We start from the raw sequence: 13,673 nt of genomic DNA on the forward strand, positions 1-13,673 counted from the left end.
CCAGAACTCTTCCTGGAGCTGACCACCCCTCTAAACTGAGCAATTGGGGGAGAAGAGCCTTAGTCAGATAGGTGACCAAAAAACAGATGCCTGTATGGACTCTCCATACTGTATTGGAAACCTTTTTGGTAGAATGGCCTCTGCAGTAGGTCACTCCTTTGAGTCTGGTCTGCTTGAGGTTTCTTCCTCAATATTATCAGAGGGAGTTTTTCCTTACTACTGTCGTCTGTGTGCTTGCGCTAGCTGTTGGTAAGGTGAGACCTTACTTGTGTGAAGCGCCTTGAGGCAGCTTTGTTGTGATTTGGCAGTATATAAACTAAATAAATGTAATTAAATTACAGAACCACTCCTTAGCTGCCCTGGCTGTGTGTTTCGGGTCATTGTCATGTTGGAAGACCCAGCCACGACCCATCTTCAGTGCTCTTACCGAGGGAAGGAGGTTGTTTGCCAAAATCTCACGATACATGACCCCATCCATCCTCCCTTCAACCGTGTTTCACGGTATTGAGGGTGTCATTGGGGTTTTTCTCATCCTCCAAACACAACGAGTGGAGTTGATACCAAAAAGCTCTATTTTGGTCTCATCTGACCACATGACCTTCTCCCATGCCTCCTCTGGATCAACCAGATGGTCACTGGCAAACAGGGGCACCTTGCGTGCCCTGCAGAATTTTAAACCATGACGTCATATTGTGTTACTTATATAATCTTTACGACTGTGGTCCCAGCTCTCTTCAGGTCATTGACCAGGTCCTCCTGTGTGGTTCTGGGCTTTCTCAGAATCATCCTTACCCCACGAGGTGAGATCTCGCATGGAGCCCCAGACCGAGGAAGACTGACCGCAGTGGTGAGCACAGCTAAAGAAAAGGTTAGCTTCGATAACCATTAATCAGATAACTTTTCAGTTATCTTTTATGACGATAAACCGATAAACTGCTAAAAAATTTATCTTTATTACAGATAACCCTTAACTTTTAGTATTGATTGGGATGTGGCCACATCAGATTACACTGTTGGCTCCTGATAAACCAGTTTTACTTTAAATGCCGCAGGGGCTGCTGGCTAAATTCAAGGATCATGAACACACAAGCACGCACGAATAATGAATGAATACAAAATAAAACCCCAAACACTGTCATCATCTTTCAAAAGCAGTAAAACCCCAAACACTGTCATCATCTTTCAAAAGCAGTAAAACATAGTATTAGAAGTCACAGTTTATCTCGGTATGATATAGACCATCATTTACAAACTAAAAAGCTGCTGCTTTTTTAATACACTTTCAACCCTGCGGCTTAAACAACCGAAATGCGTCCATTAATGCATTAATTGGCAGAATAAAGTACATGTAGTAAATCTAAATTCTTACCTGTTAGTTTCAGTGGGATTCATCTGAAAAAAATAATCGTCCTGAGATTATCTAAAACAGTCTAAATGGTGAAGAAATGTCTGTACACAGCTGTGCCCTGAGAGCTCTTCTCTCCCACCGAGTCTTGGCGATACCATCAGCCACAAAGAAATAAAATAAAATAATGTTAAAATTAGTCAGTTTTGTTTTTGTGCCGAGTGGACGATAACACTTCTAATTCTGTCAGATCCAGTGGCGGATGGCACCAGTTTAAGGTGCATTTACCGGCACCTACCGGGCTGGTGAGTGATCGCTGAGATTTTACAAAACCTTAACTCCGAGCAGCCATAGTCATTTGTTTAGATGCGGTGAAGTAATCCAGTGTCCTTTAGACATTTAAATAATTCTTTTTGCACAATGTGTGATTGGTTTTGCAGCAGATTTACAAGGGACAAGGGGCAGAAACAATGTAATGTCCAAAGTGAACCTAAACTACAATACCCACAATGCTTCCTGCGTCGACTGGCCAATCACGTTTTGCACTTAATGATGACATCATCACCAAGCAACAGCCAGTCTGCCATAAATAAACACAATAGACGGATTAAAATGTTTGATTTTAGGGTTTACAAACATTTTTGACAGTTAAACTTTGCTCACTTTACCAGCAAAAAAAAAAAAAAAAAAGTTATCGGAAGATAATTGGTCCGATGTTTTAAAACTTATCTGAAAATCTAATCTGCGAGCAAAAACATTAGCTTAGATAATTATCTGCTATTGGATTAGCTGAACTGTGCCCACCACTGACTGACAGTCATCTTGTTTCTTCCATTTTCTAATAGTTACCCCAGCAGTTGTTGTCTTCTCACCAAGCTGCTTGCCTATTGTCCTGTAGCCCATCCCAGCCTTCTGCAGGTTTTGTCCCTGGTGTCCTTAGACAGCTCTTTGGTCTTGGCCATGGTGGACAGGTTGGAATGTGATTGATTGTGTGGACAGCTAACAAGTTCAAACAGGTGCAGCTAATACAGGTAAAGATTGCAGAATAGGAGGGCTTCTGAAAGAAAAACTAAGGTCTGTGAGAGGGAGAATTCTTGCTGGTTGGTAGGTGATCAAATACTTATTTCATGCAATAAAATACAAATTAATTATTTAAAAATAATACAATGTGATTTTCCTTTTTTAGATTCTGTCTCTAACAGTTGAAATACCTATGATAAAAATTACAGATCTCTCCATTCTTTTAGTGGGGCAACTTGCAAAATTGACAGTGGATCAAATACTTATTTGCCTCACAATACATAGCTAGTTTTTATTTCTATCAGAGCACCAAAGTGTTTGAGTTAGTGAATAGCTCCCAATTTGTTGACCAAAAGAAATTGTTTAAACTCACATGTGAACAGTGTTATATATTCTTCACAGTGGAAGCGCCACATTTTTTTTCATTGCAATCTAGGTGTGTTGTGTTATTGTCTCCTTATGTCTCTGTGCTGTCTTTGTGTACTGCAGCTGGCTCTCCTCAAACCCATACAGAATCCTGACTTGGAATTGGCCATCGTCATGCTCATCGTTCCATTCTTCATCAATGTAAGTCTGCTAATCATGTATCTGTTTTGCATTCTTAGTGCACTGATAGCATTTTTTTATGCATGTATGTGATTACATGTGCTTTGACCTGGTGACAATCCCGTGGTTACCAAAATCTTGCTTATTGGTCATGCTGTATTTGGCATTTGGTGTTTGTTCCACACAGACAGTCCTTCACAAGGGTTTTCTTTGTTTGTCTCAGGCCCTTATGTTCTGGGTAGTTGATAATTTTTTAATGAAAAAGCACAAAACAAAAGCAAAGCTGGAGGAAAGAGAGGAAGACTCAAGGGGGAACAGCAAAGTTCGCTACAGACGAGCCTTATCCCATGACGATTCTGAGTCTGAGGTATGTCACTCTGGGATGCAGGGTTTTGTGTTTATTATTTGTAGTAGTATTGTTGCTTGAGATACCATACCAGTCGGGGCAAGTAGGTCAGAGAGCTGCTTTCCCAATTAAATTTTTACTTGCCCTTATAAAACAGGTTTTGTTTATTAATGTTCGTCAAATAACTAAGACTCAAGTTAAATAGCTCAAAAATGTGATTGAAAATTTTACCATGGCAAACCTTGAGAGACAAATTAAGTTTTTATTAATCCTAATAAATTTGTCTGACACATTTAATCAAAATAAGCTGTTTTTGTTTTTAAATCACAGCCATACAACATAGTACAGTGATTGGTGACATTAATCTTGCACTCACAGTTTATTTTCTATGTCCAAAATGAAAAATTGGCATTTTATGTTTCAGTCAATTGTGAGAAGTACCATTGTGGTGTTTTCAGTGGTCTGTTGCCTTTAACCCTCTGAAGTCCAGGGTATAATTGGCCATTTTTGACTACTTTTGGCTTTAGTTTGCCTTGTTTGGTAACCTTTTTTCAGCACAACCTCACCTCGGTGACTTTACAGTTTTTCTATCATTCTGTCATTTACACAGTGAACCTAAATTCACAAAAACATAAAATCCGAATAGAAAAGTTTTTTTTTTTACGGTGAAAACCAAAATTATGTTAAACATTTTTATAATTTAGAATGCAAATCTAAATTGTAAATTTCAAAAACATGTTCATATGTAGGAAAGAACATATATACGAGGTCTGTTAGAAAAGTATCCGACCTTTTGATTTTTTGCAAAAACCTGATGGATTTGAATCACGTGTGATTGCATGAGCCAACCTTGAACCTTCGTGCGCATGCGTGAATTTTTTCACGCCTGTCGATTGCGTCATTTGCTGGTAAGCAGCCTTTGTGTGAGGATGGGTGTAGTCTCTCGTTGGATTTTCATTGCAAGGAAAATGGCGAAACGACTGGAGCAGCGCAACGGCATCAAATTTTGCCAGAAACTGGGCAACAGCCACGTGGAAACCATTCGGAAGATTCAGATGGCTTTCAGTGATCCTATGGGCATCACACAGATTAAGGAGCATTACAACCGGTTTAAAGACGGCCGCACAACGGTGGAGAGCGAGCCACGCTCCGGTCGGCCATCAACATGCTGAAATGACCAGATCATTTCCAAAGTGAACGCTGTGGTGATGCAGGACCGTCGTGTGACTATCCGAGAAATTGCGGAAGAGGTGAACATCAGCACTTTTTCGGCATATTCCACTGTGACAGAAGATTTGGCCATGAAAAGGACATGCTGGACTCTGAAAAATGATGCCCACCTCTTCCACCATTCGGAAGATTCAGACAGCTTTCGGTGGCTTTTCAGTCGTGTGACTGTCCGAGAAATTGTGGAAGAGGTGGGCATGTCACAGCATGTCCTGAGAGACTTCAACACGGAGGTGCTTTTGCTCCGTCAGCAGCTTCGTGCCGAAGCCATCGGCATGAATTTCGCTGCAACTCTCTTCATGGCCAAATCTGTCACAGTGGAATGTGCCAAAGAAGTGCTGATGTCCACCTCTTCCGCAATTTCTTGAATAGTCGCACGACGGTCCCACATCACCACAGCGTTCACTTTGGAAATGATCTGGTCTTTTCGGCGTGTTGATGGCCAACCGGAGCGTGGCGCGCTCTTCACCGTTGTGCGGACCGCTCCTTAATCTGTGTGATGCCCATAGGATCGTCACCGAAAGCCGTCTGAATCTTCCGAATGGTTTCCACCTGGCTGTCGCCCAGTTTCTGGCAAATTTGATGCAGTCGCGCTGCTCCAGTCGTTCCGCCATTTTCCTTGCAATGAAAATCCGATGAGAGACTCCACCCATCCTCACACAAAGGCTGCTTACCAGCAAATGATGCAATCGACAGGCGTGAAAAAATTCACTCATGTGCACGAAGGTTCAAGGTTGGCTCATGCAAGGACACGTGATTCAAATCCATCAGGTTTTTGCAAAAAATAAAAAGGTCGGATACTTATCTAACAGACCTTGTGTACGTGTGTGTGTGTGTGTGTATACACACACAGTGAGGAAAATAAGTATTTGAACACCCTGTGATTTTGCAAGTTCTCCCACTTAGAAATCATGGAGGGGTCTGAAATTTTCTTCTTAGGTGCATGTCCACTGTGAGAGACATAATCTAAAAAAAAAAAATAATAAAAAATCCGAAAATCACAATGTGTGTGTTTTTTTTTTTAAATAGGTTATTTGTATGTTACTGCTGCAAATAAGTATTTGAACCCCTACCAACCAGCAAAAATTCTGGCTCACACAGACCTGTTAATTTTTCTTTAAGAAGCCCTCTTATTCTGCACTCTTCACCTGTATTAATTGCACCTGTTTGAACTTGTTACCTGTATAAAAGACACCTGTTCACACACTCAATCAATCACACTCCAACCTGTCCACCATAGCCAAGACCAAAGAGCTGTCTAAAGACACCAGGGACAAAACAGTAGACCTGCACAAGGCTGAGGAGGACTACAGGACAACAGGCAAGCAACTTGGTAGAAGACAACAACTGTTATGATTATTTATTAGAAAGTGGAAGAAACACAAGATGACTGTCAGTCTCCCTCGGTCTGGGATTCCATGCCGGATCTCACTTTGTGGGGTAAGGACGATTCTGAGAAAGCTCAGAACTACACAGGAGGACCTGGTCAATGACCTGAAGAGAGTTGGGACCACAGTCACAAAGATTACATTAGTAACACATGATGCTGCCATGGTTTAAAATCCTGCAGGGCAGCAAGATCCCCCTGCTCAAGCCAGCACATGTCCAGGCCTGTTTGAAGTTCACCAGTGACCATCTGGATGATCCAGAGGAAGCATGGGAGAAGGTCATGTGGTCAGATGAGACCAGAATAGAGCTTTTTGGAATCAACTCCACTTACCATGTTTAGAGGATGAGAACAACCCCAAGAAAACCATCCCAACCGTGAAGCATGGGGGTGGAAACATCATACTCTGTGGGTGCTCTTCTGCAAAGGGGACAGGACGACTGCACTGTATTGAAGGGAGGATGGATGGGGTCATGTGTGCGAGATTTTGGCAAGCAACCTCCTTCCCTCAGTAAGAGCATTGAAGATGGGTCATGGCTGGGTCTTCCAGCATGACAGTGACCCCAAACACACAGCCAGGGCAAATATGGAGGGGCTCGGTAAGAAGCATTTCAAGGTCCTGGAGTGGCCTGGCCAGTCTCCAGACCTGAACTCAATAGAAAATCTTTGGAGGGAGCTGAAACTCCAAACCTGAAAGATCTAGAGAAGATCTGTATGGAGCAGTGGACCAAAATCCCTGCTACAGTGTGTGAAAACCTGGTGAAAAACTACAGGAAATGTTTGATCTCCGTAATTGCAAACAAAGGCTACTGTACCAAACATTAACATTGATTTTCACAGGTGTTCAAGTACTTATTTGCAGCAGTAACATACAAATAAATTATAAAAAAAAAATCATACATTGTCATGATTGCGGGTCTGCAGTCAACATAGAGAAATGATCATTTTCCCGATAAACACCCTAAAAAACGACCGCTCCAGCGTAATGTGAACTGGAGGACCTGCAAGGGAATCATTAAGCAAAAAGGCTAGTGATGTCAGTAAATCGAATAATTTCCTAACGATTCTTAAAAGGAATCGGTATATGATACCCAACCCTAGAACCTCATGGAAAGGACATCGACAACCTGACCACCTGCATCACAGACTATATTAATTTCTGTGTGGAAAACACCATGTCTACCAGGAGTGTACAATGTACATTTACAACCTGAGACTCAGGCTGGAGAAAGTTCCACTCCTGTGGAAAACATCAAGAGTGGTTCCAGTTCTGAAGACTGCACACCCTAGTGAAGCCAACCACTTCAGGCCAGTGGCTTTAACATCTCACACGAGAAGACCTTGGTGACAATTATTCTCACCCACCTCAGACACCTGGTGAACAGCAAGATGGACCCCCTGTAGTTCGCAGATCAACCTAGCATTGGCATGGAAGATGCTGCCATCTACCTGCTGTATAGGTCACTGTCACATCTGGAGAGCACTGGGAGTATTGTGAGAGTCCTGTTTTTTTTTTTTTTTTTTTACTTCTCCAGTGTCTTCAACACAATTCAGCTTGGTTTATCGTCTGCTGTCATCATCTCACCCACTACCTTCACGCAATTAAAAACAGCCACTTTGTTAAATATTCCAAAACTTTACATTCTGTTTGATGATGCATCCTCCAGACCCCCGTCAATTTGCATGAAGTGAGTGTGTGCATGTGTGTGTGCGTTTGGGGGTGGGTGGAAATGGGGTAGAAGTATTGTGCTGCACTTCAGCACATGTATTGTTTGGCTGTCTGAAATGCTGTAACAGTGGGCCAGTGGCGCAATGGATAACGCGTCTGACTACGGATCAGAAGATTCTAGGTTCGACTCCTGGCTGGCTCGTGTGTTTTTGATTTTTTTTTTTTTTCCCCCCTTCTTCTCCTGTGTGTGAAAGAGAAATACACATTTTGTTTAAATGGATGACAGTATTTGTTCTTATTTGTCAAAGTTAAATACTTCCTTTCTTTAAAAGACAGTTAAATGAACATATGGTGAGATGAAACTTCATACTGCTAAGTTGGTTTCACTTTTACTTTCATGGAACAATGACAGGATTATCACAAAGAAACATTGGCCTCATAATAGAAACACTTGGACTCACACACTCTTAGATTTGTCAAGAATAATTTAAGAGATCATCCCACATTCATGGAAAGCACGGTGTCTTAGTGCTAAGCAAAGTTACCTCCCAACAAGGAAGTCATAGGATCGATTCCCACCTGTGGCCTTTCTGTGTGGCGTTTGCATGTTCTCTTTGTATTTGCGTGGGTTCCCTTCAGCATTTAAAGGCACGTAGGTTAGGTGAATTGGTAACTGGAATTGGTAACCAGGTCTCCCTTGCAAAAGAGGTCTCGACCTCAAAGGGACTAACTTGGATAAATAAAGATTCAAGTCACTGTTTTTAATAGGTATGAACAACAATGAATATTTCTTTGCGCTTCTTTATGGTAATTGGTTCTTCTTCCCCCGATATACAAACAGGTGGAATAAAGCAGGTTTACAAACGTACGAGGTCTGTCAATAAAGTATAGGTCCTTTTTATTTTTTCAAAAACTATATGGATTTCATTCATATGTTTTTACGTCAGACATGCTTGAACCCTCGTGCGCATGCGTGAGGTTTTCCACGCCTGTCGGTGACGTCATTCGCCTGTGAGCACTCCTTGTGGGAGGAGTCGTCCAGCCCCTCGTCGGAATTCCTTTTCTGAGAAGTTGCTGAGAGACTGGCGCTTTGTTTGATCAAAATTTTTTCTAAACCCGTGAGACACATCGAAGTGGACACGGTTCGAAAAATTAAGATGGTTTTCAGTGAAAATTTTAATGGCTGATGAGAGATTTTGAGGTGATACTGTCGCTTTAAGGACTTCCCACGGTGCGAGACGTCGCGGAGCGCTCTCAGGTGCCGTCGTCAGCCTGTTTCGAGCTGAAAACATCCACATTTCAGGCTCTATTGATCCAGGACATCGTGAGAGAACAGAGAAGTTTTAGAAGAAGTCGGTTTCAGCATTTTATCCGGATATTCCACTGTTAAAGGAGATTTTTTTTAATGAAAGACGTGCGGACGGATTGCAGCGTCGTCTCGCAGCCGCCGCGACGCTCCGCCACAGGAAAAACACCTCTGTTGGAAGCCTTAAGGACAAGTTGGAACATGTCCAGCTGTTAAACAATTTCTCATATACTCACTCCACTGAAAGCCATCAAAAGCCGCCTGGATTTTCCAAATGGTTATCAACACGGAGGTGTTTTTCCTGTGCCGCCGCACCGCGCCGGCTGCGTCCCGACGCGATGCTCCTCTTTCCATGACAAAAACTCCTGTAACAGTGGAATGTGCCGTTCATTTCCAAACTGGATGCTGTGTTTTATCCGGGACGTCGTCTGACTAGCACAGGAATTGTGAAAAGACGTGGACATCAGCACTTTTTCGGCACATTGAGACAGATGTTCGGAGGAATTCCGCGCGACGCGACGGTGCCGCATGGTGCAAAGCAACGCCGTGATGAAGCCTCACGGGACATGTTCTGGCATGTCCAGGCACATCCACAATTTCTCGGATAATCACTCGATGGAAAAACCACCGACAGCTGTCTGAACGCCATCTCAAAGCCGTCCTGTGAGACCAAAACGGAGGAGGTTTTGTCTCGCTCCAGTAGCGAATCCAGCGTGACGCGCAAAGCCTCCGCTCGGCTTTCCATGACAAAATTTCTTGTTAAAAGTGAAATCTGATGGAAAATGGTTGATGTCCAGCTCTTGTGATAACCAGAGAAAAGGCACACGATGGTCACGGATCCAGACAGCCATCCGTTTAGAAATGAAATGGTCGTTCAGCCTGTCAATGGCAGCTTCAGAGCGCGGCTGCCCCACAGCCGCTGGGGGCCGTCCTTAAAGCGACAGTAACACTCCTTATTCTCTACCAAGGCCGTAACATTTTCACCGAAAGCCAGATACATTTTTCTAATGGTTTCCAGCTGCCAGTCTCTAACAGTTTCTGAAAAAATTCTGATGGAAAAAAAGCCCAAATCATTCCGCCATTTCCTGACAATGAAAATCCGCCGAGGGGGTGGACCACTCCTCACTCAAAGCCTGCTCACAGGCGAATGACGCAACCGACAGGCGTGGAAAAACTCACGCATGCGCACGAGGGTTCAAGCTTGTCTGACACAATCACACGTGATTCAAATCCATATGGTTTTTGAAAAAAATAATAAGGTCAGATACTTTTCTAATAGACCTCGTACATAGAAATATACATGCATACAAGGTCTGTTAGAAAAGTATCGGACCTTTTTTTTTTTTTTTGCAATAACCTTATGGATTTGAATCACGTGTGATTGCATCAGCCAAGCTTGAACCTTTGTGCGCATGCGTGAGTTTTTTCACGCCTGTCGGTTGCGTCATTCGCCTGTGAGCACGCTTTGTGGGAGGAGTGGTCCAGCCCCCTCGGCGGATTTTCATTGTCAGGAAAATGGCCGAGCGACTGCCGCTTTGCTGCATCAAAATTTTTTCAGAAACTGTGAGAGACAGCCAGGTGGAAACCATTCTGAAACTTCAGATGGCTTTCGGTGAAGATCTTATTGGCATCACACAGATTAAGGAGCATTACAACCGGATTAAGGATGGCCCACAGCGGCTGAGGGCACGCCGCGCTTCGAGCAGCCATTGACAGGCTGAAACAACCAGATCATTTCCAAAGTGAAGGCTGTGTTGATCCGGGACGTCGTCTGACTACCAGGGAAATGGCAAGAGAGGTGACATAGCACTTTTTCGGCACATTACTGTTACAGGAGATTTTGTAATGAAAGACGTGCGGCGGAATTCGCGCGTCAGGACGGAGCCGCTAATGGCGCAGAACAAAAAGCACCTCCGTGTTGGAAGTCTCACGGGACATGCCCAGCTTTTCCACCATTCGGAAGATTCAGACGGCTTTGGGTGGCTTTTCAGTCGAGTGAGTATCCGAGAAATTGTCGAAGAACTGAGCATGTCACAACATGTCCTGTGAGACCAACACGGAGGTGCTTTCTTTCCGCGCCATTAGCGGCTCCGTGGCGAATTCCTCCGCTCCTGTTTTCATGACAAAATCTCCTTTAACAGTGGAATGTGCCGGAAAAGTGCTATGTCCACCTTTTCTGCCATTTCTCTGGTAGTCACACGACGTCCTGGATCAACACAGCATTCAGTTTGGAAATGATCTGGTCGTTTCAGCCTGTCGATCGCCGCTTGGAGCGCGGCGCGCCCTCCACCATTATGCACCATCTTTAAACTGGCTGTACCACTCCTTAATCTCTGTAATGCCCATAAAATCATCCCTGAAAGCTATCTGAATTTTCCAAATGGTGTCCACCTGGCTGTCTCTCACAGTTTCTGGAAAAATTTGATGCAGTGCTGCTCCAGCCGTTCAGACATTTTCCTCACAATGAAAATCCGACGAGGGGGGAGGACCAGTGCTCACTCAAAGCCTGCTCACAGCCGAATGACGCAACCGACAGGCGTGAAAAAACTCACGCATGCGCACGAAGGTTCAAGCTTGGCTGATGCAATCATGTAATTCAAATCCATAAGGTTATTGCAAAAAATAAAAAGGTACGATACTTTTCTAACAGACCTCGTACACAATGACAAATACCAAAAAAAGTGTGCAAATTAATCAGTGAATTCAAATTTATAAATCACAACAAGACAAACAATGGCACACAACACACAAGCCAAAAAGCAGTAACAAAAATTGCTAAACCTAAGTCTACAAACTATAACAAGCAATTTCATTATTCTTATAATTATCCTTTTAAAGCCCTCTAAAGTACCAAGTAGTATGATATCGTCAGGATAGTTATTCCAGATGTTAACACCTTTAACTGAAACAATGACTTTTTGCAGTAGTTTGGATCCTAAATTTCTCAAAAACATAATATTCCTCTCAAATTGTAACTGAGTCCCTTACTTTAAACAGATCCTGGGCATGTTGTGGCACCAGTTTTTTTTTTTTAACTTTATACATCATTTGTATTGTGATGTAATGAACAAAGTCCCAGAAATTTAAAATATGTAAACAGGCAAATAATGGATTTGTTGGCTCACAATATGATTTTTTTTTACAGATAATTCTTATAGATTTCTTTTGCAACAAAAATATTTGATCGGTATTAGTTTTATATGTATTGCCTCAAACCTCAGTACAATAGGTCATATATGGAACAAGCAGTGAATGATATAAACTATTTAATGAAGGTTAGGAGATCAAATCTTGTGCTTTGTGCAAAATTTAAATGACTTTTGACATTTTAGATTTAACAAAATTAATATGCGTTTTCCAGCTCAGTTCATCATCAATAACAACACCAAGAAATTTAGTATCAGTTACAATTTCAGTTTCAATATCATTTAATGCTAAATTTCTGCAGAAATTCCTGGACTTGTTTCCAAATATGATACACTTTGTTTTACCAAAGAGGAGCAATAATTTGTTTGACTCAAACTATTGTTTAAATTTCCATAGTTACTTCTCCATCATGTCCAAGGTTGGTCCCAAATGATGCCCACTACAAAACACCTTCGTGTCATCAGCAAACAAAATACAACTGACAGACTTGGAAACTAAAAATATGTCCTTAATATAACATAGACAACAACGGCCCCAGAACTGAACTCTGGGGCACCCCACAAGTAATCATCATCATGAATTTGAGTTTGTCCCACCAATATCGACACACTGATGCCTATTGTTTAAATAGCTATTTATCCAGTCATGTGCCAAACCCCTGATACCATACCTTTGTAGTTTATCCAATAGCAAGGTATGATCTACAGTATCAAATGCTTTCTGTAAATAAAAAACCCGGCAGCATATTGCTTATTTTCAGTTGCATGTGTAATCTAGTCAATGAAATCAATTACAGCCAGTGAAGTAGAGTGATTTTTTTTTTTTTTTTTTTTTTTTTCTGAAACCATATTGCTGTTCGCTAAGTATATGATGTTTCGTTATGAAATCATTTAACCTCTTTACAAATACCTTTTCCAAAATTTTTGAAAATTGTGGTAAGCGTGATTGGTCTATAATTTGAAAAGACATGCTTGCCACCACATTTAAACAGCGGTATTACTTTAGCTAATTTCATTCTGAAAGGAAATTTCCCAGTCATTAGTGAATTACAAATATATGTGAAAGGTTTGACAGTACAGTCAATAATATTTTTAATCAAAAACATATCAAAATGATCACTATCAGTTGATTTTTTTTTCCCTGAGTTTATGAACTATGTCAATTATTTTGTATAGGGTAGGTGATGGTCTAGTGGTTAAAGCATTGGGCTTGAGACCAGAGGCTCCTTGGTTCAAATCCCTGCATGATCAGAAAATCACTAAGGGTCCTTGGTCAAGGTAAAAATAGCTCTTTTATTAAGGTGCGTATTTGCAGTCCATTTACCATACTTATCTGTTTTTAATGAACATTGAATCTTGAGTTTTATTAATTGTTTTACGATAATCCAAAGAGCACATTTTAGAAGATACAATTGAATTTGCTAGATTTTTAATCACATTAACAAAGTAATCATTAAATGATCTGGTATAAGTTTATTTTCCTTAACAACTGTATCAGTGTTTGTGTAACAAAAAAGGCAGGATATTCTTTATAACTTTTTTCTTATTTCATTTAAAAGCTTCTAAGTTCCTGTAATGTTTATTTTTTCCAGTAAATCACTATAGTACTACCTTTTACAAGATCGCATAATATTAATTAGTTTGTTGTTATATATCTTCTCTCAGCATCAATTGTTCATAG

At 41.5% G+C, this 13,673-nt stretch overlaps 1 protein-coding gene and 1 non-coding gene across 2 annotated transcripts in view; both read left to right on the forward strand.

Moving 5' to 3' along the window:
- The window catches only part of stimate (STIM activating enhance), a 64,094-nt gene that overhangs the window by 23,555 nt on the left and 26,866 nt on the right, over positions 1–13,673 (forward strand). The window contains exons 6-7 of the mRNA XM_034167189.1: positions 2,855–2,932; positions 3,135–3,278. Coding sequence (XP_034023080.1) covers positions 2,855–2,932; positions 3,135–3,278 — 222 coding nt within the window. The remainder of the gene's footprint in view (positions 1–2,854; positions 2,933–3,134; positions 3,279–13,673) is intronic.
- trnar-acg lies at positions 7,670–7,742 on the forward strand. Its single transcript has one exon. It is a non-coding gene; the product is annotated as a tRNA-Arg (tRNA).

Source organism: Thalassophryne amazonica, chromosome 3 (assembly GCF_902500255.1).
Source record: "Thalassophryne amazonica chromosome 3, fThaAma1.1, whole genome shotgun sequence".
NCBI classification, from domain to species: domain Eukaryota; kingdom Metazoa; phylum Chordata; class Actinopteri; order Batrachoidiformes; family Batrachoididae; genus Thalassophryne; species Thalassophryne amazonica.